This window comes from Elephas maximus, chromosome 19 (genome assembly GCF_024166365.1).
Source record: "Elephas maximus indicus isolate mEleMax1 chromosome 19, mEleMax1 primary haplotype, whole genome shotgun sequence".
In the NCBI taxonomy this organism is placed as follows: Eukaryota; Metazoa; Chordata; class Mammalia; order Proboscidea; family Elephantidae; genus Elephas; species Elephas maximus.
In genome coordinates, this window is record NC_064837.1 from 66,896,564 (window position 1) to 66,923,873 (window position 27,310).

A 27,310-nucleotide genomic window follows, 5' to 3' on the forward strand; every position below is an offset into this window, starting at 1 on the left:
AGACATTGGCTTCCAAGTTCCAACCCAGCAACAGGATGGCTGCATGTAACTAGTAACCACCTCCCCAACACACAAGAAACTCAGGTACCAAGGCAGCAGTGCTGGTGTCTACCCAACACCCATTCGTCCCACCCTTTCCTCACAGAGCCCCGTGAGTACAGGAAGTGAGGGGCCAGCCACCCACCACCACGTGTTCAGGGGATGCCAGTCCTAGCCCTAGGCCCTGAGGGCATCCAGATGAGTGTCAACCAATCAGGGTGGTCCCCACCTTCTTGCCAACGATTGGCTGAGACATGCACACATGATATAGTTCTGGCCAACTGGAACATGAAGGGGGTTGTGGGTGGGGCATCGGACAGGTTTCCTGATACCTACAGACACAGGCGAGAGGCGGCTCTCTTTCTGCTTCTAGATGTGACGCCTGAATTCCTGCAGCCATCCTGCAACCATGAGGAGAGGTGGTTGTTCTGTGCTGAGTGGATTCTGACTCATAGCAACCCTATAGGACAGAGTAGAACTGCCCCATAGGGTTTCCTAGGCTGTAATCTTTACTGGAGCAGATCGCCAGGTCTTTTCTCCCACGGCGCAGCTGGTGGGCTCCAACCGCCCACCTTTCAGTTAGAAGTTGAATGCTTAATCGCTGTACCACCAGGCCTTGCTAGGCGTTAGAATCAACTCAACGGCAAAGGGTGGTTTGGTGGTTTTGGAAGGAAATCCCTGGCACTTGGGAAATGGAATAAACAATTGTCAAATCATAAAATAAAGCATTGATTAAAAAAAAAAAAGACAAAAATAAGTAAAGAAATAAATCATTGACAACAATGATAAAAATAAAAGAAAAAAGCACTGACGTTTGGATATAACAGACAGAACCTCCTACTGCATCGTCAGCAAAGAACCAAAAGGACCTCTAACAACAGAGGGGAAGAGAGGGGCCAGGAGAAACTTCTAGCAAGAGATGACCGAAGTAAGTTAACTGTGTCCTTCCTCTGATGACGAGCCTGAGAGGTGTAAGTGCCACTGTTTTCTTCAACTCTCCGTTGCTTCAGTTTTATTTCAGCAAATAAAAACATTTACCATTGACAACAACTTCCAGAGGGTCTCTCTATAGCATACCCCCCAAGTTAGTTTTCTCAAGAACTGTGGGGTTTTCTGCCAAGGTGATGATCAGAAACAGGTCGTACACACACTCACTCACAGACACTTCAAAACCCCATTGACGCTGAGTAGATTCTGACTCATAGCAACCCTACAGGACAGAGTAGAACTGTCTCATAGGGTTTCCGAGGCTGTAATCTTTATGGAAGCAGACTGCCACAACTTTCTCCCATAGATTGGCTGGTGGATTCAAACTGCTGACCTTTTAGTTAGCAGCCGAGTGCTGAAATGCTGTGCCACCAGGGCTCCTTCTACAGACACTTACTGAGCCCCTATCGTGTCCCACGCACTGTTCTATGAAGAGTATTTTATTGAATGCTGACTGGCAAGGTTCTCTATTCCTTGTACATATCTCTAAGACCTAATACGGAGTCCTGGTGGCGCAGTGGCTAAGAGCTACAGCGAGCTACGGCTGCCAACCTAGACCTAATATAGAAGCTCTGGTGGCGTAACGATTAGGCGCCAACTGAGAGCTGACGATTTGAACCCACCAGTCGCTTCAAGGGGAAAAAGACCTGGCGATCTGCTCCTGTAAGATTACAGCCTCAGAAACGCTATTGGGGGTTCTGCTCTGTCACACAGGGTCAATACGAGTTGCCATCAACTAGACGGCACCTGACAACAACAACCCGTTCTCCTCTTGTTCCAAACTGGAAACTTTTTATTCCCATTCCCTGTTCCCCCTACCCACTGGTTACCACTAATCCCCTTTGGTCCTAATGGATCTACCTATTCTAGACATTTCATATAGGAGCCCTGGTGGCACAATGGCTAAGCGCTCAGCTGCTAACTGAAAGGTCGGCACTGTGAACCCACCAGGTGCTTTGCAGGAGAAAGACCTGGCAATGTGCTCTCATAAAGATGACAGCCTAGGAAAGCCTACGGGGCAGTTCTGCTCTGGGGTCACGCGGGGTCACCATGAGTTGGAATCAACTTGATGGCACCTAACATCAAGGCCTGATGTGTCTCGTCTTTTTCTGTCTGCAGTGTCTGGCCTAGTTCTTCTAAGAGCATTCTGAGCACTCAAACACTTCTGGCTTAATTATGTTTAAAGCAAGTCTCCTGCTTAAATGAGAGAGCCCTTAAAGGATCCAAACTCTGATACTACTGTTTATTACAGGATGGAAGTCGAGTCTCTGAATTAGACTTCTTGCTAAAAGAATGCTCTCCTACTGCTTGCTTTCTGACAATCACAGAAGCTTCCAGAAATCCCTCTAAGGCAGAATGAGCATGCAGTGTTACTAGGCTGGATCCTCATGCTGCAGGACCTGGTACTCATCTGCCCCACCAAAATCCAAAACCAAACCCACTGCCATCCAGTCAGTTCCGACTCATAGCAACCCTATAGGACAGAGTAGAACCGCCCCATAGAGTTTCCAAGGAGCGGCTAGTGGATTTGAACTGCCAACCATTTGGTTGGCAGCCAAGCTCTTAACCACTGTGCCACCAGGGCTCCCAGCTTCCCCAACCCCTGAATTCTTTCCATGCTGTGTGCCTTCAAGCCAGCCCCAAGGCTGCTGCCTGCCCTGGGACAGCAGGGCAGATTTAATTTCGCTCCCAAGACAGCCCAGAGGGCTTCCCCTATGACAGCTGGAACCCCACCTGCAGGCAGAAGCCAAAGGAACCAGGGATTTTCTCCTCTGCAGAAAACAATTCTGAGTCCTAGAAAATGATATAGAAATTGCAAAAACTCTATCAAGTCTGTATCTAATATACCTCTACATACGTGTATATAAAATAAGAGTAAGCCTACAAAAGTCTGGAAATAACAAGTGGGCCAAGGGTCAGGACAGAGTCACGGCGCGGTGGGTCATGGATGTCTTGCTAGGCAGTGGTGGCGGCTGCATGGAGCGCGGTGACGGGCCTACATGTCATAGAGTCTGAGCTGCTCCTGGACGTCCCCGTCCGACATCTCTCCGAATGTCTCCTTGTTGTCCTCCATAAGCTTGAAGATGGCAGCCAGCTGTTCTTTCTGAACTCTGTCAAGAAGAAAGGACAAAGAGGAAGAAGACGCTCCTGACCCAAGGTGGAGAGACTGTGCAGCCAGGAGAGGCGGGCTCTCCCCGCTCATCTATGGCTGTGGTTGCTTTTCGGATTAAGAAGAAAACTAAGAGAACATCAAAGAATAATAAGAAAATCAAACAAAGCCCACTTGAAACATAGGAGCTGGTTTGGTCTAACAGACTCGTCTTCTTACAGGGTTCTAAAAACTGGGGTTCTCAGTATCAGTTTACCCTGGAGGTTTGGGGACCCCAAGTCTCACTTTGGTTTTCTGTGCTTCAGTCTGCCCTTAAGTCTCCTGTTAATGTTGACTGCACGTCACAAAATGAGGCCATGAGAAAGAAGACAGGTTCCATTAAGTGGCTTGAGATCCGATGAAGCAGTATGTCAGAAACAGCCTTGTTTAAAAAGCAGAAGAAAACCCACACTACTGGCTGGGAAAGAGGGGAGAACGTGGATGCGTACACAAGGGTGCCTGGCCAAGGGTGAGGGTGGGCTGAATCCAGCCTGCGAGGTTTCGGGAGGGGATGCCCTTTTCTTATGTGCTCAGGCACCCTCTGGCCAGCAGGGCCCTGTCCACTCTCACCAGCTAACAGGCGTGGCTGAAGACCAACCTTAATATTTCCCCCACGTAGGCTGTGGCTGGGAGCAACATTCTGTTATCTTTATAAGGCTCACCCACAGCCATCTGACCAGCACAGGACAACGCCCCTGAGCATAAACACGGAAGGACGGTTGAAATTCTGTAGTACAAACTAGGGAACAGTATGGTGCTCGTTTGTTGTGCTTGTGGCCTGTGCTTGTCCGCATGGCTGGGCATCTCATCCTGGCTCTTGCTCACTATTGCAGTTCCCGCCACCGCTGGGCACAGGCCACCTTCACAGAACGTGCACAAAGCTGCAGGCCGCCGCTAGTCACTGTAGGTCACCAGAGTGCAGGACTTTGATGCAGCTTCCAGGCCAACATCCAACATAAGGCTAGTCTCAAAGTCTGGCTGTTTTCCAACATATTCCTTCTGCTATAGCCCCAGCTACCTCCGCCCCATGTCTTTCATCCAGAAAAAAGCTGGTTTTCTGACTACAGCAGCATCTAGAAGTTGACATACTCAACTCCCCATTCTCAGTCTCTCTGTCGCTCTGGGCAGGTTGCCTCTACAGCCAGTTTTCCTGTCTGCAGAAAGGGAGCCTGAGGTGAGTACATGGAACCCTGCCCCACAGGGGCTGTGCAGCAAAGATGGAACCACAACCCAGCTGTGTTCTTCCTCGGCGAACACACACCATCTGGACTGGCTGTGGCGGTTGCGTGTTTTAAGAGTGAGCACATAACTTCATCCTCCACAGCACTCACAGGCATCAAAATGAACAAGAGCTCAAATTTTAACAGATTCAAAAGAGATTAAAAAAGGAAACAAAAACAAAGCAGAACTGAAGAAACACACAGTAACCGAAATCAGCTATTCAAAGTTTATTGGACTCAACGAGGCTGAATGCACAGATCCGAGCCATGTGCGTTCATGGGAGTCGATAAGCCTGGGTGCCTGTGACAAACCTGAGGAGTCACCTATGTGTGGCATCAGGTAGTCTCCGGCCTGGACAAGGACATTGCTATTTCTCTTTGGGGCCATGTGTGGCTCTGTGTCGAAGGCGTTGACTGTGTGGTATTAGGCCCTGAGAAGATCACTGGGAATGTCACATGCCCTAGGGGTTGACATCGAACATTTCCAGGCCTTCAGTTAAATGGAAAAGAAGCTTACCAACCAATCTAATACTGTCAAATATAAAATTCCAAGAAACTAATCTGTGGCTGATCTGATTATCTGCTGAAGTTCTAACTCACCTATGAAACCTTCTAGGAAAAGGCGTAGTCAAGAAACCCATCTTAAATTAACACTATTATTATCGCTTCTGCCGGAGTTAAGGTGGAGATTCAGCTGAGCTGGTAAGGACATCAGTGGAAAGGCCTTTTCGCAACCAGAGGACTGGGTTCAAGCCTCATTTAAGGGAACACTAAGGGCCATGGTCAAAGTCAACACCTGGCCCTGCTCTTCGGTGCCCAGCCATCAGTATGGTATCTCTCACCCCCAGATGACCGGGCCAGCTAGAGAGGAGGGAAGTGGGACCACGTGAGCCCCCGAGGGACAGGTGGAGGGTGACCATCCCCACTGCATCAGCGAGCCCAGGGGATCTCTACTTCATTGTCTGTCAAAGGAAATGCGGGAGGGGCTGGGATGAAACTATCTTCTGATTTTAAAACGTTGAAGTAGCTGATACTGGTGATCTCTAAGGTGTGAAGGGAGTCCCTGAGTGGTGCAGGTGGTGAGTGTGCTCTGCTGCTACCCCAGAGACACCTCAGAAGAAAGCCCTGGTGATCTACTTCTGAAAAATCAGCCACTGAAAACCCCATGGAGCACAGTTCTCCTCTGACACACATGGGGTCGCCGTGAGTCAGAGTTGCCTTGATGGCAGCTGGTTTAAGGTGTGGAGGGCATATGGAGCGCAAGATTAAGTGGTGAGAAAAATATAAGTCCAGGGTCTGAGATAAAACTCTTACAACCCTCCATCTTACACAGAGCAGAGCCAAAGGCATTCTGCAGGACCCTACTGGCCCAGGGGAGATTCCTGACTGCGGGTCTCTGTCTCAGCAGATCTGTGGAGGCCAGATACACCCCGGAGCCTGCCTGAGCTCCTCGATGGGGGCTTCTGCTTTATCTCTCAAGCTTTTAAGATGCCAAAAGGAAAAGGCCTTAGGAGGAGGCTAGGGGTAACTTCATTATTCTTCAGTTCTGTAAAGAGAAATGAGAGAAAGGTAACTTGTACTCATTCCAGCTTTCAGGTAGCACGGGGAGGAGGATGGGGGTGAGGGGGAAGGAGAATGTCTGGAATTGCAGAAGCCACACCAGATGTGTGGGTTTCTCCACACATGGCACTTTGCTTCTCATCTCTTGCAGCAAGATAGTCTGTTCGACAATGTTGGCCAGAGCTGACAAGCTCCCCTCGACCCTGCACGGACCCTCAACAGCCCACCAGCTGCACTCAAGAGTCAGCATTTCTGATCTATGGCTGCGTGGTTGTCCTGGAGATGTTTCTATCCCTCTAGCTCAATTCCTAGTCCTGTTGCTGCGGTTCGTTCCCTCTGTGGATACTGGCACCCCGCGATGTGTGCTTCCGGGGTGAGGCCAGCAGGGCGCCCCCCCTTCTAAAAAGGCATAAAGGGAAACAAACCACTGTGTGCTCTGTGAGCAGACAGCATGCAGGCACCTGGGTCTGTCCTCTGGCGCCCTCTTCTGGAGTGTTGCAGTAATCGCGCTGGAAACTCGCACTGCCCATCCGCTCTATGGGCGGAAGAACACAGGACAGCATGCACACCCTGTGGCTCCTCCGACTCCCCTTACCCTTCCCGAGCCCCACAGGGTTTATACCACATAAAACCCCTTCACTGGAGCCGTTTCCATCTCCAGGAAAGTCAGGGCAGTCCTTTGAAAATGGGCGCTGGGACTTCACGTCCCGTCCCATCAGTGCCAGCCTGGTCTACAGCCTGGGTTCCATCTCCTCTGGACCAGAAGGTGGGAGGAACTGATGGTGTACAAGTAGAGGAGCGGACGGTTGTGCTTTTTCTTCCTTCTGGCCAAGCCTTGCCAGCCTCACTAGCTCGGGGGTGGGAGAGCTGGGCTGAGGAGGCAGAGTCCTGCTGGTGGGGAGGTGGGAGGGTGGTCACGAGTCTGCAAGCCACCCATTCCCGCCGCACTCTGAGCTGGGGTGGCACCTCCCGGAGCAGCTGTGGTGGTGACCTGGGGACCCTCCATAAGGCCCTGCCGATGCTGGTGAAGCCGTGTGTGCCAAGGCGGGGCGGCTGCCAGGAAGGGAGGAGGGCAGATGGGCCACGGCCGGGCCTTTGTTAAGCAGCAGGCTCCGGGGTTTGCGAACCTGCCCACTTTCTGCCCCTTGAGCAAAGGAATGTGATCTGTGACCATTCTGTGGACAAGAACGCCCAGTTAAACACGTGGAAGAAGTAACGTGGGGTCTCTTGCTTTAAGTCTTGGTTGCTCATTGCCATGGCCTGAGAATGTGTGAAATGAGGCTTCTGGGAAAGCAGGAAGACATTCTAGACACTGATGCACTGACTACAGGAAGAAATAACCACTAAAGAGTCAGGTTCTAGACACCAATGCTGACCAGCTGATAAATTTGGAGTCGGGGACTTGCAGCATTTATTTGTTAACTAGTATGCAACTTGAGGGGGGGCCCTGAGGCCAGGAAAGCATCAGAAAGAAGCCCAGAGTTTGGTCAAGGAAGAATTAATGCAGGCGAAGGAGAGCAGTCCTCTCTGGCCTGTGCTTTTGGTGGTCTGACGGTAACATGCAAGTGACACTTCACAGCGACGGCTACAGGGCAGCTCCTTTATGCCTGTCAGCACTCCTGTCCCAATGGGATCTACCGTGCTGTAGATGAAAAGACAAAGCCACACTTTCCAGCCTCTGCAACCCCAAGCGCCACCATGCAAGGGACAAAAGCAGCCACACAGAGCAGCGTGGCACCAAGGGGGCCCCACGCCGACCTGCACTGGACTGACCACATGCAGGGCAGGAGGGAGCAAGCAGATGTCAAGGTCACAGGCAAGGACACACCACATATGTCAGGGAGCCATGTGAAGCATGCTGGGCCGGCGGTAATGAACATGGATGTGAAACGCGGCCTTGCCGCGAGGACCATGCTCACGGGACGTGAAGTCCACCTGACCCTCCTTCTCAGCCCGGGCCACATCAGTGATAACTCAGATGAGGAATTGCGGGAGCCTCGTTCACCCGAAGAGCAGCACCTTGGGCACACTCTCAATTCAATGGCATCGCAAAGTATAAACTGGTGATTTAGAGACTCCTGGGTCCAGCTGGAAAAGGCCATCCTGGGCAACAGAAACTCTGGGGTCTTTGAAAATAACAGCAGGGATTTTCCCCTCCCCTTTTCCAAGCTGTGAACACGGGGTGACACCAGAGTCTGATCCCAGCCCCGCCTGGCCTCCTTGAGGCCTACCTTTCAGCTCTGTTCCCTCCAGATGCACAGTGTACATCAGCCTGAGCACACAGAACAAGGCCAAGGTCCCTGGGGACCCCGGAGGGAGGGCAGCGTGCCAAACTCTATCCTCTAATCCAGGGGCTGCAGGCTTCTGGTAAGGCTGCTGCTGGGTCGATTCTGACTCCTAACGACCCTATAGGACAGAGTAGAACTGCCCCATAGGGTTCTCAAGGGGTGGCTGATGGATTCAAACTGCCGACCTTTTGGTTAACAGCCAAGCTCGTAACCACTGTGCCACCAAGGCTCCAAGGGCCAGATAGTAAATATTTTAGGCTCTGTGGACTGCATGGTCCCTGTCACAACTACTCAACTCTGTCACTGTAGCGCAAACGCAGCCACAGACAATAGGAAAATGAGTGGGCATTTGGATTTACAAAACCAGGAGGTGGGCCAGATTTGGCCCTCGGGCTGTAGTTTGCAAGCCCTTACCCTCATTAGACAAACCTGCCACAACTCAGGAGCACAGATGGTTCTTGGGGTTTTGGTCCGGCACTCCTTACTAAGGTGCGTTGTCTTCTTGAGGTAAGACTAAAGCAACATCAGCTGCCCAATAGGGCTGCATGGGTGGTGGCACACTGGGCTGTCCCCCTGAGGTCCCAGGAACGGCAGTTCTCCCCCACGTCACAAGGGGGCAGCAGCACCCTAACTGGCCAGCCCCTGAGGCCCAAACCAGGCACTTGAGTTAACTCAGCCGGCCTCCAGGAACAGGGGCCTGTTCTGCAGTGATCCTCGTGCTTGAGAAGAATGAGCCGGGGCTCAGGTGGGACACCGGGGTGTTAACTGGTTACAGAGGGGGTTGGGGAGGGGAGGTTTAGACCGCATCAGCTGTACTGGGGACACATTCGCACAGTGTGACGGGAACTAATCTAAGAAACCAATCTCCTTACCAAAAGGATTTTCAAGGATTTTTGTGGCTCAGGACCTAAGGAACTTGCTACAGGGAAGTGAGGTCAGAGGTCAGCTCAATCCTGCAACATAAAGGCAGCGGATGGGGTCACACCAAAAGGCAGCATTGAGGGGGCTGGAGAGGGGTGGGGCTCACAGTGGAGGCTGCCTTCTCTTGCAAGTTTTTCTCCCACCCCATGAGAGGCACCTTCTTGGGGTGGTTTGAAGGAGCTGATGGCAGCCCCAGTGGGGAAATGGATTCTCAGGGGCAGTTTCTGATGTTTGAGGGGTATGGGTGGTCTGGTAAGCAGAATATCAAAGCTTCATTGAGTTCTGCTTTCTGAGATAATAAGCCTTCCTTCCAATGCTCTGGGACTCTAGAGCATTGTTAGCTCACAGCAAGGCTCTCCAGGTTGCCAGGGCTCAAAAAATAACCCAGCTGCCATGTAGCCTCTTGCTTTACAGAAAGGCCACCCAGGCTCCGGAGTGGACGGCCAGCCTGTGTGCACAGGAGTGGAGCTGGGCTCTGGTCAAACACCCACTCTCTCCTGCAACCTTGGTTCCAGAATGTTCCCCGGCCACCCTCACAACATAGATTTGAGAGAAAATGCTGAAGGAAGCCCTCAGGGAGCTGGGGGTGGCGGGGAATAGCCAGATTCCAAAAGGAAGGAGCTGAGCAGCTGCAGCGTCCTTTTGAGCTCCACGGAGCAGAACAGATAAAAAACTAGGCAGCGGGTGCTGGGTGGGGGTGGGTGGCAGGTGCTGGGGGGGTGGGGACAGGTGCTAGGCGGGGCTGGGTGTGGGCACTGGGCAGGGGTGGGGGAGGTGGGCGGGAGGCTGCTGCCTGGATGAGCCCAGAGAATCCCTCTTTGTCCTGTCTGAGAAATTGGTTTTGTCTTGAGCTCTGCGTGTAAGTGAGCAGCTGGATCTCCAGGCTCTTCCTTGGCATCTCATTTTTTTTTTTTTTAAGGGGAGAGGGGGAGGGGCAGCCATGGGGTTGGGTGACCCCAAGGAAGGACTACGTCCCCTCCCCTCCTAGCACAAGCTGCCTCCTCCCAACATGGGTTCCAAAGCGACCCAGGGATACCGGGCCTGGCTAAAGATTGTTGTTGTCATTTCCTGTCGAGTGGATTCCCACTCATAGTGACCCCACGTGACAGAGTAGAACTGCCCCATAGGGTTTCCAAGGCTGAAATCTTTACAGAAGCAGACTGCCACGTCTTCTTCCTGAGGAGTGGCTTGTGGGTTCGAAATGCTGACCTTTTGGTTAGCAGCTGAGTGCTCTAACCACTGAACCACCAGGGATCCTTTAGGCTGAAAAGTTAGAGGACAGGAAGAACCCCCAACCCTAACAATAGGACTGGGCCAATGGGGGCGTGTCTTATGGGAGCTCACCTCCTGTCTTGGTTCCTAAACGAAGGGGTAAGAGAGTTGGGGCTCCTTGGAGCCTGAAGGCTGGTCAGTGCCAGATGACGGATGACATGATGGGACGGGCCTACCTTTGCTCCTCCTCCAGCTCCTCTTTGGTCATCATCTGCTTGTACTGGTTCCCCCGCAGCTTCCCAGGGCTGTATTTGAAGGAGAAGGTCCCCTCTCCTGCGGAAAGGAAGGCACAGTGAGAGCAAAGCAGAGCTGTGGATTCGGGCCCAACCACAAATTCCCAGTCCCCTCCCCCTGGTCAAACTGCAAGCGAAGCACCTAGTAGGTCAGAGAGCCCCCCCTTCAGAGAGGGGCTGCGGGTCCCCTCGCACGTCCCCAGGCCTCAGAGTGGCCATTTTCTTCTCAGCCCATCGCACACCTTACAGGTCCTCTTCCACGCAATCCTCCAGCTCCTTACATCTTGAAACAGGGGCACAGACGAAGTGAGACAGCCAGAGAGGAATTAGTCCCTGTCCCTGTTCAGCCCACCACCTGCTAAATGACGCCCCCCCTCAAAACCGCAGTTGGGACCACAGGACTGTCTGCCTGCCATCTTAGCATACCATCCGTCCAAGCTAATTTGACAGCGGCCGCCCAACAGGCGGACGGAGGTTTATCTCTGGAAGCAGATGTCCAGGCGCTGGTTCTCCACCTCTCCTGGGGTCCCAGATCCAGAGGGTGGCCTGCCAGCGTGGAACAGACAGACGTGCCACGCGCCCACCCAGCTCCTCCACCTCCTGGGCTTGGGCAGGTGTGCCCAGCAGTCCAGAAATCCTGGATCCTACTCATCTGACGCCAGTCCCGTAATGTCAGTCAGGACCCAACCCCCCCCACATACACACACAACATATACACAATCCGTGTCATACACAACACACACACACACACAACATACACACATATACACACAATACAACACACACGTATACACAACACACACACACAATACAACACACATGTATATATACAGTTAGTAGAAGTTGGAAAAAACAAAAACCCAGACCACAGGGGGAAGTGGGAGCCACGCAGGGTTTTTGGTCAGTTTGATGTCAGTCATCAAATCCGGTTGGTGTTAACAAAGAGGCCCCCCTGGATCTGCCAGTCCCTGAAGTTGGCCTGCAGCTGCCTCCAATGCACAAGTGGGTGGGGGGCTGAGGGAAGCACACTGAGGCTAGGATGGGAAGGCAGGGGTGTGACAGGGACTGAAGGTGTGTGCTGGGTGCAGAGCTGGGAGCCAGAGGCAGGTCTCACAGAAGGAAGGCTGAGGGGGCAGAACTGAGAAGAGCCACTCTAAAGCCTTTGGTTTGGCGTAAGCTGATGGAGAGAATTCTCCAACCAGGAAGAGGCTTCCAACTGGCCCTGGGGACCTAGCTTGGACTGGTTTGTCTCACCTGACCTCCATTAATGTAAAGGAACCCAGTGAGCCAAGTGGGAGATCAGCAACCCCCACACCCAATGGATGCTGTTCTAGAAGTGTTTGCCTCTCCATCAGGCAAATGTCAGGGGTCGCAACCACCTCCACGTCTGTCAGACCACGGGAAAAGCCAGGCCACCTGTCAAGGTCATCACAGAGGCAGGTAGGCTTCAGAGTTCCCTCTGGGCTGAGCGGAAGTAAGTTCTGCCTGTAAATTCAAGACCCAAACATTATGCTGTGGGTGTTTTGTTTCTCGCTCATCAGAACCTTGCTTAGAAGGAGAAGCCGGCCTGCTTCCCCAACCCACACTCCTCTGCAGATCCCTCCCTAGGGCTAGGCCACAGGCACTACCTTCGAAAAACCAAAAATAAATAAATAACCGTTGCCTTCCAACTCACAGTGACTCTATAGGACAGAGTAAAACGCCCCATAGCATTTCCAAGGCTGAAATCTTTACAGAAGCAGACTGTCACATCTTTTTCCTGAAGAGCAGCTGGTGGGTTCGGACCGCTGACTGAAGGTTAGTGGCCGGGCACTTAACCACTGTGCCACCAGGGCATCTACTACCCGTATAAGGACTAATTTGGTGTTCATTCACTTAACAAATATTTTCAGCGCACTGTTCCAGGTAGGGCTCAGCTGCTTACCAAAAGGTCGGCAGTTTGAATCCACCAGCCGCTCCTTGGGGCAGTTCTACTCTGTCCTCTAGGGTTGCTCTGAGTCGGAATCAACTCGATGGCAATGGGTTTGGTTTTTGGGGTTTGGTTCCAGATGCTGGGCCTGCAGCAGTGAGAAAAGCATTCAGTAAGCAAGCACGAGCAGCTACAATGTGGAGCGTGCCAGCTGGCCACAAGCAAGAACCAGAGAGGGACAGCAGAGAGGACAGGAGGGTGGGAGGGGCTGCGTGGAAGTTTAAATGGGGTGTTGGGGATGCTTTATAGCAGGTGAGGCTGTGGTGCTTGGTGGGGTCAGATCCAGCAAAGGGCTGGGGAAGCCTGTCTGGAAGGTCTGAGGACCAGCCAGGGGCCAGCAAGATTGGGGCGGAGGGATCCAGGGGACAGAGGGTACTGGACCAGAGAGAGGGCAGGTCGGGTTGGGTGTGGGCCAGTGGATATGGTGAGGCTCTTCCTCACCCCAAGATGAGAGCCCTGGGGGCCTGGAGCAGGGACAGGGTTTGCTTCCCCTCACCTTCACTGGGAAGCCCAGTTCCCACCAGCCAGCTCTCCCCTGTAGGCCCAGCTCTGTGCAAAGGCCCTGAAAGCACCATTGCTCCTGGGCCGTGGGACCCAGAGCTCTCCCAGTACAGGGTATGGACAGGGGCTCTGGGCGTGTTCTGAGTCCTATGGACTGCTGCTCAGAGCTGTGCCCGTCCGCACCTTGTCTGAGGTTATGGGGGAGCCCTGGTGTCTGAATTACATGGAGCGGCCTTCTCAGAACAAGCTCAACCTCAGACAGGCGACTGGCACAGAAAACCAATTAATCTCCCAGGAAGGTGTGTCACCGTGTTTTAGAAAAAATAAAAATATCAAAAATTCTGCCAGCTCGGGGCCACCCTAGGTTTCAGTCTCTGGGGCAAGCCTGATGCATTCACCATTTCTGAGCCAGCTACAATGCAAAGGCTTTCACTTCATCAAACATGGCATCCCTGGCGGTACACAGACGCATCCAATCCCGCTAGACCTCCAGGGTTCCCTGTGAGAGCCCCTCAGGGCTGGGGGCTGCGGTGGTGGAAGGCTTTCTCTTCTGACTTGCATGAGTCTATGCAGGGAAGTCAGCTCCGAGACACTAATCAATTATACCCTTAGGCCAAGCTGTCACACACTGGGTTGCTGGCCCACGGATGTCTCTACTGACAGCTGGGGCCACAGGCCTTTCCCTCTCTGCCTCTTCAGCCCTGGCAGGAGGCAGCTGGGGCTCGGGTACAACCAGGGGCAGTAGCCCAGATAAGGAGAAGGGTTTGGTGACACCGCTGTCGTCTGTGGGGACCGACGGCCATATTGGGAAGAGTGGCCTGCCCTCACACAGAGGCCCCAGCCAGCCTCAGCGTCGGCCTCCGTGTCCCCAAGTCACTAACGTGGCAAGGACAGATTTCAAGGTCACAATTCCTGTGCGCCCTGATTCGCAGCTGATCTGGGAGAACTGGGATGATCAGGGAAAGTGAGGTTCCTCCCCAGCGAGGGCTGAGTTGAGTCCTCCACCGCTGAGCGCCCAGCCCTCCCCCTTCCTCAGCGGCTGTGTTGATAGAAACCGCCCTGTTCAGGCCTCAGCGGGGAGCCTGGGTCCCCCAGCTCTTCCGCCTGGCCCGCTTCTGCACCCCCTCTGTCCATGGCTCCTGCCAGGAGCGTATTTAAAAGTTCCAGCAGCAGTCTGCCTTTCTTAAAATAATGAAATATTTCATACGTGCACACAAGTACCCGCCACGTAGGTTTCACAAATGTTGGCATCTTGCTATTCACTTTAGCTTTTTTGTTTTCTAAGGTATAAAACACGAGAGACGCAGCTAACGCCCTGCCCCTGCTTCACCTCCATCCGGACAAACTCGCTGCCTCTGGCTGTGGATTTATCGGTTTCCCTGTGTCCTCTGGGGAGCCTCTGGGAATCCGATGGCTGAGGGAGGTTTGACTGGTCAGCTAGAGCTGCTCAGAAATGAGGCGTTTCCTCCTGGGAGCTTCTGCTCTGAGGTTTTGTGAGGACATTAAACCAAAAAAAAAACCAGACCCATAGTCGTTGAGTGGATTCTGACTCATAGCGACCCCACAGAACAGACTAGAACTCCATAGCGTTTCCAAGGCTGTAATCTTTATGGAAGCCAACTGCCACATCTTTCTCCCACAGAGCGGCTGGTGGGTTCCAACCACTGACCTTTCGGTTAGTAGCTGAGCGCTTAACTACAGCGTCACCAGGGCTCCTTGTGAGGACATTAGTTTCTATAAAACCGGTCTGAGGCACTTGGGGAAAGACAAAAGACGGGCATTCAGAGGCATCGCAGGCTACAGATGGCGTTACAGATGGAATTGTGTCCCCCCAAAAGATATGTTGAAGCCCTAACCCCTGGTACCTGTGAACGGACATGACCTTGCTTGGAAAGAGGGTCTTTGAAGATGTCATCAGTTAACATGAGGTTAACTGGAATAGGGTGGGTCCCAAGCCAACCTGAGTGATGTCCTTATCAAGAGGGGAAGAGACACAGAGGGAAGACAGCCACGTGATGACAGAGGCAGAGACTGGAGTGATCTATCTACAAGCCAAGGAACACCAAGGATTGCCAGCTGTCACCAGAAGGCATGGAACACAGTCTCCCTCAGAGCCTTCAGAAGGAATCAACATGGCTGACACCCTGATCGCAGACTCCCAGCCTCCAGAACTCTGAAAGAATAAATTTCTGTTGTTTTAAGCCACTCAGTTTGTGTTCCTTTGTCAGGGCAGCCCCAGGACACTAGAAGAGACAGTCAGGGCATCAGAGGACATGATGTTTAGAGTTCACTCTTGAGACGGTCCCTATACCTGGAGGCAACCCACTTTTACAGACAGAAAAGCCAAGACGGAAAGTGCAGAGGTGGTGGACACAGCTGCAGGGGAATGATGGAATGAAGGGTGAGCCGCGAACAGGCTTTGCTGGGACACCCTCAGGGCTGCAGTAGACTCGTCTCTCAGCTCCTCTCCAAATGCCTCCCCCTCCTCCTGCGTCCTTCGCTTACGGTAAGGAAGGTATTCCAAGGGACCACAGTGTAGTCTAGGTTCTCTGGCCAGATACGACAAAGCCTCCTCAGTGAGGGCAGAGGGGTGTGGCCTGAGGCCAGGCCCCACTCACCGTCTTCTTCCTCTGGCCCTTCTTGGGGCAGGCCCCTCTCACCGTCTGGGTCCATCTCCTCCACCTGCAAAACAAGGAGAGGGGTCAGTGTCTGAGGCACAAGGAGGGTCAGCAATGGGGCCCACTCTCAGGAGAAGTGCGTGGAGGAGCATAAGAAACGAGTAACTACCTACCTCCAGGGGATGGGGAAGTAGTGGGCAGAATGGAGAGAAGAAGGGGCAGTGAAGGGGCAGTTTGATGTGACACACAAGTGCCCGTCCTCTGAGTGTGAGCAGAGGGTCAACCACCAAGGGAATTCTGCCATGTCAACACACTACCACCTGGGCCAGATGACAAGGGTGAGAGGACAAGGCTAAGAAACTATGCTTCTGTACACCTGTTCCTTTACCTGTACCAGGTGGGTACCTGTGAAAGCACCTGGATGGAGCAGGGACTCCACCCCTGGCTGCAGTGAGTGGTACGAAGGGCACAAGAAGACCAGTGAGAAGCTGGCTGGGCACTGGGGACCCAGGCCAGGCTGAGTATCACAGAGAAGCTGTGTTAGGAGTAGCTGGCTTTATCTTTGCTTCCTCTGCTGTCATTCTTGATTCCTCAACTATTATAGTGGCCATTTTCCCAACACTGGAGCACCACCTCCTTCACCCTTTTCTCCCCCATGCCTAGATGCCATGAACAGATGGCTGGAAGGAATGTTCTGGATGGCCTTGGTGGGAGAAAGTCATGACTTCAACTTTCAAGAATGTCAGAGGGTGAAAGGGACATCCTGGATCTTCTCCAGCTGCGTGGGGGTTGAAGGGTACAGGTGACACAGCCAAGGAATGGTGACATAGAAGCCTAGCCGGCAAGTATGAGAATCACTGCAGGCTTAAGAGAAAACCAAAACACGAAACCTGTTGTAGTCGAGTCGGTCAGTCATGGCAACCCCTTGTGTTACAGAGCAGAACTGAGCTCCACAGGGTATTCTTGGCTGTAATCTTTATGGAAGCAGATTGCTAGGCCTTTCTTCTGTGGCACCACTGGTTGGGTTCGAACTGCCAACCTTTTAATTAGCAGTCAAGTGCAAGCTGTTTGCATCACCCAGGGACTCAGGCTTAAGAGAGGGGTGCACAAACATGGACAAGCTGTCAGTGAAGAAGATGGCTCAGAAGATAGAGTCACATCAAGGCCTTTGACCGGATGGTGCCGGCTACCATTAATGAACATTTTGATCAAAGATTCTATAGAAGAATCCTGATCAACAGGGGGAAAAAGTAGAACAGAATTTCAAATTCTCATGGACTCCAGACTTTCTGAAGCCAAAGGGGCTGGATGAACCCCTGGAACTACTGCCCTGAGATAATCCTTAAACCTTAACCAAAAATATCCCTGAAGTCTTCTTAAAACCAAACAATAGTTTAGCTTCACTAGTAAAGAATGTCTGCCTTGAGCACTGTGCTTTTTTAAGATCTATATGGTTTGGTTTTTGGTTTGGTTATCTATATGGGATCAAATGGACAACAGCACCTTGAAAGATTAGATAGGAACCTTAGGGGGCAGTGAGTTTATGTTAATGGGGGAGGAACAACTCAGCAAAGGAGAGTGAGAATAGTTGCACAACTAGAATGTAATTAATGTCACTGAATTGTACATGTAGAAACTACTGACTGACTTGATTTGTGAACTTTCACTTAAAGCACAATAAAAACTTAAAAAAAAAACTGCTGAATTGGTGTATGTTCTACTGTGTATATTCTCAACAAGAAAAAATAAAATAAATCACAAAAGAAAAAAATCAAGGCCTTTACAACTCTGATTCTGGGTGGTCTAGCAGAGCTGGGAGGCCTAGGAACACGAAGTATGACAGTGAGCTGAGCTGGGAGGCAAAGTTTTTACAAGCCCAAGAGGGTACTGGAAGCGGCAAAGCCCGAAGGGCCTGGAGCGTCCTGTCTCCACTGCACCAAATGCTGCCTGGCAGGAGCTGGGTGGAGACAGGAGCCGATTCCGTCCCCCTTAAGCAGTCTGCACAGAAAGTCTCGACACTGTGGAAATGTCAGCCTTGCTTCCTGGGCACGGCTCAGTCTCTGGGGCTCAGTGTCCAGGGGCCCCTCAATTTGCACAGCAAAGCGTCTTTGTGGTTGAGGTGGGTGGGCAGCTTTTTCAGGCGGCAGGAAAAGGAGACACCTCCTTTGACTCAGCAAATCCACTTCTAGGAATCTGCCCTTGATGGGGAAAAATGTTTATTGGGATTTCTGTATAATGACATGGCTTGTGTGCAATGTCAAAACTGCGAACAACCTAACCAAAGTATTAACTGGCTAGATTTATTCCAGTGCATGGACGTCACACACCACTGTGTAAAAAAGGAGGCCTCGAAACCAAAACATGGTACATACACACAGTGGAACATGAATTACTCAGCCACATAGAAAAACGAAGTCCTGACACATGCTACAACGTGGATGGGCCTATTTTTTCCCCTTAATTTTCTTCTGTATTTAAACAAAACAGAAAAGACAATTTTTATGTTTTCTTTTCCTAAAATCATCTACTTTATCTAGATTTTAAAATGTATTAGTATGAGGTGATCACATACTTTGGACATGTTGTCAGGAGGGACCAGTCCCTGGAGAAGGACATCATGCTTGGTAAAGGAAAGGGTCAGTGAAAAAGAGGAAGACCCTCGATGAGATGATTGGCACAGTGGCTCCAACAATAGGCTCAAGCATAACAACGATCGTAGGGACGGCGCAGGACTGGGCAGTGGTTCGTTCTGTTGTGCACGGGGTCGCTATGAGTCAGGACCGACTCAATGGCACCTAACAGCAACAGTATAAGGTGAACTTCAAATTCTGATGGAAAGTCTCAGAATTTGTATCAGAAAAAAAACTATTTTTAGTTCTTAAAAAAATAAAATGAAATTTTAAAAAAGAGAAAAGAAAAAGAAAGAATGACAGTCATTAACCCATTGAGGGCTGTGTCCCAGAAAGAGGCCCACCCACCACCGTGAATGGGGAAGAGTTCCTCGGAGGTGCAAGTGGGTAAGCACTGGGCTACTAACCGAAAGGTTGGTGGTTTGAACCCACCCAGAGGCACCTTGGGAAAAAGGCCTGGGAATCTCCTTTGGAAAAGTCGCAGCCATGAAAACCCTATGGAGCAATTCTACTCTGAAACACATGGGGTCACCATGAGTCAGGATCGATCGATGGCAACTGCTTTGGTGTTTTGGTTTTTCATGAATGGGGAAGAGATAAATTCTCATATTGAGTTCTAGGGGCACAGTGATTAGAAACAACACCAAAACTCTCAGCCCTCAAAGAACTCATGGTCCAATAGGAAAGACATCTGAACAAATGGTTGCAACCCAGGGTGAGAAATTCAAGAGCCCAGGCCGGCCCTGCTATCTCAAAGGGACAGGACATTGGCTGACCTGCCCCACCCTCCTGGGGAGAGGCTCGTGTACTTGTGGCTGCTGCACACTTGCCCTTGAAGTGTGGCATTTCTCAAACTGTGGTCATGACCCCATTGATGAGTCATAACGCCAATTCAGAGGTTGCTGCCAGTATTTAAAAAGATGTGCAGCCAAGGACTTAGCAGGGCTTTTTGCTTTAATAACATCAGAAGTATAAACACGATTCTTGAAAGGTTATTTATATTAAAAAAAATGTCGATGGTTCTTATGGGGTTACCAGGGGCTAGGAGGAGGAGGAGAATGGGCATCACTGCTTCCTGGGTACTAAGCTTCTGTTTGGGGTGATGGGAAAGTTTTGGAACTTGATAATGGGGATGGTTGCGCAAAACAGTGAATGCAATTAACACTGATAAGCTGTACATTTAAAAATGGTTAAAGTGCAAAAAAATTTTTTTGAATTGTATGTGTAGAGATTGTTGAGATGATGTGTTCTGTATATTTTCACAAAACACACACACAAATCAGGTTAGCAAGTTAGTCAAAATATCCATGAGTTTAAGTAATAGAGATTTTTGGACTATTTGGTAGTGACAATGATCAGTTTCACTGGGCATACAATAGAAAATTGTATAATAACCTTGGTTGTGAATATTGGCTCTCTCTGTTCTACCAATTTACTGTTTCTCATCTCCAAATTACAATGCATAATTTAAAGTGGCAAATTTTATGTTATGTATAGTTTAGCACAATAAAAAATTTTTTAAATGTGCAAAGGAAAAACAAAAATGCTGATGATAACAATGAGAAGACAGGTTCAGAGACAGTGCAATCTAGTCAGAGAGAGAAAACGTACAGGAAGTGGTGGCTCTCTGGCCATAGTCCAATGCTCTTTGCTTCCAGTTGGGCAGCTGTGTGTGCGATTATGAAGGGCAGGAATGAAATGGAACCACGTAGCAAATGCTGGGACTGCAGACTAAGGTTATGTCTACAGGAGAGCCGTGATGGATCTTACACTCTTATCTTCGTGAGGGGCAAGATAATAGGCAGGAAGAAGGGAGAGACAGTTAAAAGCTTAGGTGACGGATGAGGACTATACTGGGAGGTGCAGGAGCCTGGCCTTCAGCTTGGTGTTTGTCCAAAGGATCTATGCAGGACTGGCGGCAGCCGGCCAAGGGTAATCCCTCAGGGGTCTGGGGTCTGCGTCCCTCCCACGATCTTGCCCCCTACAGGTGGTAAGCCACGCAGAGCTCAGCCAGGAGTATAGAGCTCCCACCTGGCGGTAGTTCAGGCAGGGTCCTGGGGCAGCGGGACAGGTGATGCTCAGGGCTGGCGTCCTATCCTGAGAGTGCTAGGGGTGCCCACGTTCCTCATGGAGGTAAACCAGGTTATGAACACTGTGAACCGGAGACAGCCGGCATCGTCTGGCTGGTCCTCACTGGCCAGGGCTCCGCACTTTACTGCTGAATGGAGATGAGCCTCACCTTCACCATTCTGGGGTGACTTTCCGATTCAGTCTCTTCCTCCAGGGGAGGGGGAGGCAGGACAAGTACAGCAAAGGGAGTGTCTCCAACAACCCCTCCAAGCCCAAAGCCAGCACCCCCAGGAGAGCAGCAGTGAGAGTGGCAGTGGGGACCGGCAGGCAGCTGTGGGCCCAGGAGGGACAGCGTCCTGTAACGGGGCAGCAAGGCTTCCGAGAGCCAGAGGGGTGGCCTCATGCCCATGAGCAGTATACTGCCATTTATGGCTGCCTCAGGCCCCAGGCTGATGCTGAGCATTGGCCTGGGGGTGGGGCAGGGAGAACAGATGGACAGAGAGACAGAGAAGCAGAGAGACAGACAGAGACAAAGAGAAACAGACAGAGAGAGAGACAGATTCAGAGAGACAGAGCCAGCAGAAACAAGCAGCCAGAGAGGCTGGTTTGGCCCTGGGGTCCTACAAATGAGATCTCTTGGGAACCTGTGGCCAGCGACCAGAGCTGTTTCCTGCTGGGACCACCCCTAAATGGGTTCACTGGTTAACTTTTTTTTTTTTAGGTGAAAGTTTACAGCACAAATTAGTATCTCATTCAAAAATTTACAAATTGTTTTGTGAAGTCGGCTCCCATCCTCATGATATGTCAGCACTCTCCTCCTTTCCCTTTCCACCCCGGGTGTCCATTCGTCCAGTTTACCTGCTGCTGGTTAACTTTGAATGACCTTAGAGGCCAGCAACTCGAGTCAGGCAGGTGGGAAGGCTGCACCTAGCTCCCACAGGGAAGCCTTTCCCTCCTTGTTCCACACCGCCTTCTATAGCAGGTGACCACGGAGATAACAGGAACAAAATGAGGGCCTGATGATTTCCCACCCACTTCTCTGCAACCGTTGGAGCCCTCATGGCGCGGTGGTTAAAAGCGTGGCTGCTAACCAAAACGTCAGCAGTTCAAATCCAGCAGCTGCTCCCTGGAAGAAACCCCATAGGGCAGTTCTGCTGTGTTCTATAGGAACTGACTTGAGAGCAATGGGTTTGTCTCTGCAACCTGGGGGCGAGGGCACCCTATTGTAACCCCAAGAACGGCCACCGGTGCCCTCCCTCCTTCCCCAAAAGGCTGCTGTTAGCAACCAGGCTGTTCATGTTTTCCAGTCAGAGGGGGAGAGTCAGCTGCCAGCACATGGGGCTGGGCAGGGACGCCACTGGCAGAGGTCACCGCCGTTCCCCATACATGCACCCTCAAAACAACAAACCTCTCTCCTGCCGCCAAATGACAGCTCCAGGACGAGGACGCTCGGCTCCACCCTCCAGCACCATATTTGAACCGGATAAGGTGTGTCCCACGTGACAGGAAACTTCCGTCCAGAACCTAATGAACGACCTGTCTTGTCTGAAACTGGCCCCTCTAACACCCCACAGCATCTCCAAGGCATCGCAGTGGCCTAGAATATTGTGTAAATCCCGCTCCTTCCTCTCTGTGCCCTTGAAAGGTCTTGCCTTCATTCTCCACTCTCCCTGCAACAGCCACGGAACATGGTCGTCACAGCATCCCTGCGTGCACCTGCACTGCCCTCCAGCTCACCCCGCTTGGGGACACCTTAGCATAAGACTTTTTGAGGCTTTTACTACTCCAAAGCCCATAAAGACACCTGCCTGTGGCCTGCCATGTTCCATTCAAATAATCCCTCTGCTGGCTCCTGAAGGTCTCCCATTTCCTGTGGGACGGGGTGAAGTTCATGTCTCAATGGAGCTATGTGTCTTACTCAACTCGTGCCTGTCAGGTGCACCTCAGGGGTGGGGCTGGGTGCACCTCGAGTCTGAGTGTGCCTCCAGGGGTGGGGCTGGGTACGCCTCATGGGTGGGGCCTAGGTACAACTTGGGGGTGGGTGTCTGGGTGCACCTGGGGATGGAGGATGGGCTAGAACTTAGGGTGATCATTTGGCCCTAGCCCTCAGGAATGTGATCTGTCCTTTGATGTCACCCTCTGGGCCCTCTCCTCCCTCTGTCCTGGGGGGGTCCTTTCGAATCACAGGGTCTGACTCAGAGGGCCTTAGAGGGATTGTAGCTCAGTGGCTGTATTCCAACCTCACTCTGCCAAGCCCTGGAGCTCCATGGAGGGGCTGCTGCAAAGGCAGAGGGATGAGAGGGGATGAGACTGCCCCCACTCAAAGCAGTTCTGCTTTTGCTTTAAGTATCAGGGTTCTAGATAAGATTTGAGAGGAAAAAGGTACCCAGTGCTTTTAAAAGTATTAGAAAACTGTCCATCTAATGCAGAATTTTGGTTGATAAAATCTTTGATGAATTGACTGTTATCCAGCCTCTGTCTGAACACTTCTAGTAACTGGGGAACTCACTACCTTACAGAGCAGTCTCTTCTTTTGGGGCATAACACACAGCTCCAGGGTATTTACTGCAGGTGGGCACCAGGAAGGCACTGTGGGAGGGGCCAATGTCCGAGGGGCCTAGGAGATGAAGATAAGCCCCCTTCCTGTCCCCTAGGGCCCTACAAGGGGATCACACCTGCCTTTACCTAGGAGACGACAGCATTTTCTACTTTTTTCTTTTTTGTTGTTATTGCAGCTCATTCATCCAGCAAGTATTTATTGAGCACCTACTGTGTGCGGGGTCTGTTGTAGGAACTAGGGACGTGGCAGTGAGTACAGCAGGCAAGGCCCCGGTTCTGATGAGTGAACCTTATACTGTGGCAGACAATGCATAATACGGCAACAGATGACCTCAGAAAGAGCTGAGTGCTACGAAGAAAGCCAAACGCAGTGAGGCATGAGAGAGAGAGAGTGTGCGTGTGCACGTGTGTACATGCACACCGGAGGGGGAGGGGAGGTTCCACATCCGCTAAGATGATCAAGGACATGAAAACCTGATGGATGATGAGGAGCAACTGTGTGCAGGGGAAGGGTCTACCAAGCAGAGGGGATAGCAGACACAGTGGCGCAGACACGGGTGCAAACCTGGGGTGTCTGAGCACCAGAGGTGGCTGTGGCTGCAGTGAGTGAGGGCGCAGGGGGAACGCTAGGAGAAGAGGGCAGAGTCTTGCTAGACTCAGAAGTGGTGGTCAGGGTTTGGATTCTGAGGGGAATGGACAGAAGGCCCTGGAGGGCTTTATGAAGGGGGATCATAAAATGTGGCTGCTTTTATAAAGGTCACACTGGTTGCTGGGTGGGGAGTGGGTGGGCAGAGGCGGAGCAGGGAAACCAGTCATGAGGCTACTGAATACCCTAGATGAGCCACGGTCTGCAGTAGCAGCCGGGTGGAGAGCAGCGCCCGGATTCGGGTGCATTTTGGAGATGGAGGGGATAGAACTTGCTGATGGGGGAATGAATGCTAGCTAGCGAGGGGAAAAGAGGAGACAAGGATAACACCTGGAACCACTGACGGAGATGAGGAACGTTGTTCTTTTGTTGTTTGATGCCGATTCTGTTCATGCTGACTTATGGTGACCCCATAGGGTTTTCTTGGTTGTAATCTTTACAGAAGCACCTCACCAGGTCTTTCTCCTGTGGAGCAGCTGGGTGGGTTCAAACCGCCAACATTCTGGTTGGCAGCTCAGCGCTTAGCCGTTGCGCCACCACGGTTCCTTCTAATATTGGGGATGCAGAACTGCTCAGTGTTCCTCAGTGCTCAGCACCTGAGGACTGTTGGGGAGGGTGTAGTGGTCGATGATTAAGTACTCTCATTGCACAGGTAGCCTCTTGAGAAAACCAAGGGGACATGTCCAGCAGGCAGCTGGCTGTATGAGCCAGAGCTCAGGGAGAAGGGAGGGCTGGATGTGTCAATCTGGGCGTCATCAGCTATTGATCAACGGGACGATGGTGACTAGTGTGTTCTGGGAGGCAGTGATGGTGGTAGACCAGGAGGGGATGTTATGGACACTGGCTCTTCTAGAGAGGGCAAAGACCAAAGAGGGAGTTCTGGGTAAGCTGCTGACTCAAAGGTTGTGAGAGACAGCAAGAGGGAGAAAGAAAGGAAGCAAGAGAGATAGCTCAGTGCCCTGGTGGCACAGTGGTTAAGACCTCGGCTGCTAACCAAAAGGTCAGCAGTTTGAATCCACCAGCCACTCCTTGGAAACTCTATGGGGCAGTTCTACTCTGTTCTATAGGGTCGTTATGAGTCAGAGTTGATGCTACGGCAATGGGTTTGGTTTTTAAATAGCTGTGGAGAGCTTGAGCATTAACACTGAGAGTAGCAGCACACCCCAGGGCAGGGAGGTCGTTGGTCTACAGGACTGCTGTGTTCAAATATCCAGCCCAAGATGACCATCTTGGATGCTGTTATGGATGGAATTGTGTCCCCCAAAAAGATATGTTGAAGTCCTAACCCCTGCACCAATGAATGTGACTTCTTTTGGGGAAACAGGGCTTTTCTTTACAGATGTTAAATTAATTTCTCTTCTTTATAAGCCACCACTTTGTGATATTTTGTCATGGTAGCCCAAGGAGACCAAGACAGACGCCTACCTCATATCCCACTCAAGGGCACATTCTCAAGCCTGAAACAAACTCTCTTGTTCAGATGATCTGAGCATGCCGGATTCAATCCTATCAGATGAACAGTTTTTGGCACTGTTCCCACAAAGAGGATTTAGAGCGCATCAAAAAGCTTTGTAAAGCAGGCCACAGAACACCCATAGGCAACAGTCTGCACTCTACCCAACCCTTACTGTGAATATTAGGTTGAATTCCAGTCTCTACATTTTGGGATAAACAGAGATGGTCTAGGGTGGGAAGAAAACCAAGGGCTTGACAAGGTTAGATCTACGAGGGCTAAAGAAAATGAAATAATTTTGTTGAGGAAAACAAGACTGAAAAATTTTGATCCGGGCCATCTTTAAATATAATAATAGAAGACAGGTGGTCAACTTTTTAAAATATCTTGAGGAGGCCTCAAACACTGGAAGAGAAACCAGTGTTAGACTTCACAAGGAACTAAAGGTAAGGAAGGTTTGACCCTAGAGTAGGACCTCCTGCTAATCTTCAGTAAGATATCACTGGGCTGGAGGTATTATCTGGTTTTGAGATTTACCTCAGACCTGGAGGTTTACCTCAGACTTGGAGATTTACCTCAAATGAGAATTTGGTCAGGAGCAAAACTGTTAATACCAAGAACACTGAATTAGGCCCTTGCTAAGAATATGGCCAGGGTCACCGCAACCAGAGGTTGGGTATGGCCAGACGGTTATAACATGTGCAAGGGTTCCTCAGGAGTTCTCACCTGAAAATATTAAACACATATACACACATACTGTGACACAGGAGTTGTCTGGAGAATCATGGGTTGTTAAGAGCTCGAAGAGATACCAGAGATCATTTGGATTCAACCCGTTATTTTGCAGATGAGGAAACTGAGGCCCAAAGGTTAAGTCATTTCATCAAGCTATATGGCTATTCAGAGGCAAACTTTTTTAGATAAACAAGTTCCATGACTTCTTACGATGAGTTTCCTTTGGGCCCTTTAATATCATGTAGCTGTTCTTTAGCCAGTGGGTCCCTGCTGCCAGCAGAAAATGCCTGATGCTCTCCTACCTCCCAGGAGGGAAGGGAAGGAACAGCTCTGCTGTAGCCTCCTCATCCTCAGTTTCTGACAAGCAGCCAACAAAGGAATGCCAGGAAACAGCTATCTGCATTAGTACCCCTTATAGGAGGAAGAAGGAGCCCTGGTGGCACAGTGGTTAAGTGTTCGGCTGCTAAACGAGAAAGATGCAGCAGTCTGCCTCCATAAAGATTACAGCCTTGGAAACCCAATGGGGCAGCTCTACTCTGTCCTGTAGGGTCGCGATGAGTCGGAATTGACTCAACAGCAACGGGTTACAGGGTTCTGAACCAGATCAATAAATCCCGCTCAAAGTATCTGTCCCTCAACAGTGGCAAACTGGGTGTGGTCAACTCCAGTTGTTCCAGAAATGCTCTGGTCACTGGGGCTTTCACATTTCTCAGGAAGAATGTCCACCAGTGTCCCAAGCTGGTCTCACTCCTCCCACACTGTGGCCTGCCGTCTGGGAAAGAGGGCAGCTACAAAAAGGGAACTGTCTAAAACTGAACATGCTTGAGGTTATACTTCTAACTCTCCAAAAGCTAGGCAGCTTTTTTCTCAAGACATTTTCTTTAAAAATTTACTACTTCTCACTAAGAAAATTCTCACTGACGGCTAAAATTTTTGTGTGCAACCAAGACTATCTTTGGAAGAAAGAACAATGTTTAGCTACTAGGAAAGTTCCTGGGCTTCCTTCTCATATGAAAAAATAAACTGAATTATGAGCTTAAAACAACGTCACAAAAAATACTCTCTTGAGCTACTGAACCCTTATACCCTTCACCTAAAACCCAAACCAAACCCATTGCCGTCAAGTCGCTTCCGACTCATAGCAACCCTACAGGTCCCGGTAGAACTGCCCCATGGGGTTTCCAAGGAGCAGCTGGGGGATCTGAAGTTTCAACCTTTTGTTTAGCAGCCTGAGCTCTTAATCACTGTGTGCTTCACCCAGACCCACCTATTATCAACCTTCTGCCATCTTTGCATTCTCTCTCTCTACATATACACTTAGCACCCCCTTGTCCCTCCCAACACATACAATTTTTTCCCCAGAACTATTAGAACCATGACACGTCACCCCTAAACGTTTCAGGACGCACCGTCCTAAAAACATACTGTTGTTGTTCGCTGCCATTGAGTTGGTCCCAAAC

At 50.9% G+C, this 27,310-nt stretch overlaps 1 protein-coding gene across 1 annotated transcript in view; it reads right to left on the minus strand.

Annotated features, from left to right (window-relative positions):
• Positions 1–784: 784 nt before the first annotated feature.
• Positions 785–27,310, minus strand: part of MXRA7 (matrix remodeling associated 7) — a 31,177-nt gene continuing 4,651 nt past the window's right edge. Inside the window, exons 2-4 of the mRNA XM_049858806.1 lie at positions 15,758–15,821; positions 10,613–10,709; positions 785–3,137 (exon numbers count right to left, since the gene is read on the minus strand). Coding sequence (XP_049714763.1) covers positions 3,023–3,137; positions 10,613–10,709; positions 15,758–15,821 — 276 coding nt within the window. The 3' untranslated portion in view covers positions 785–3,022. The remainder of the gene's footprint in view (positions 3,138–10,612; positions 10,710–15,757; positions 15,822–27,310) is intronic.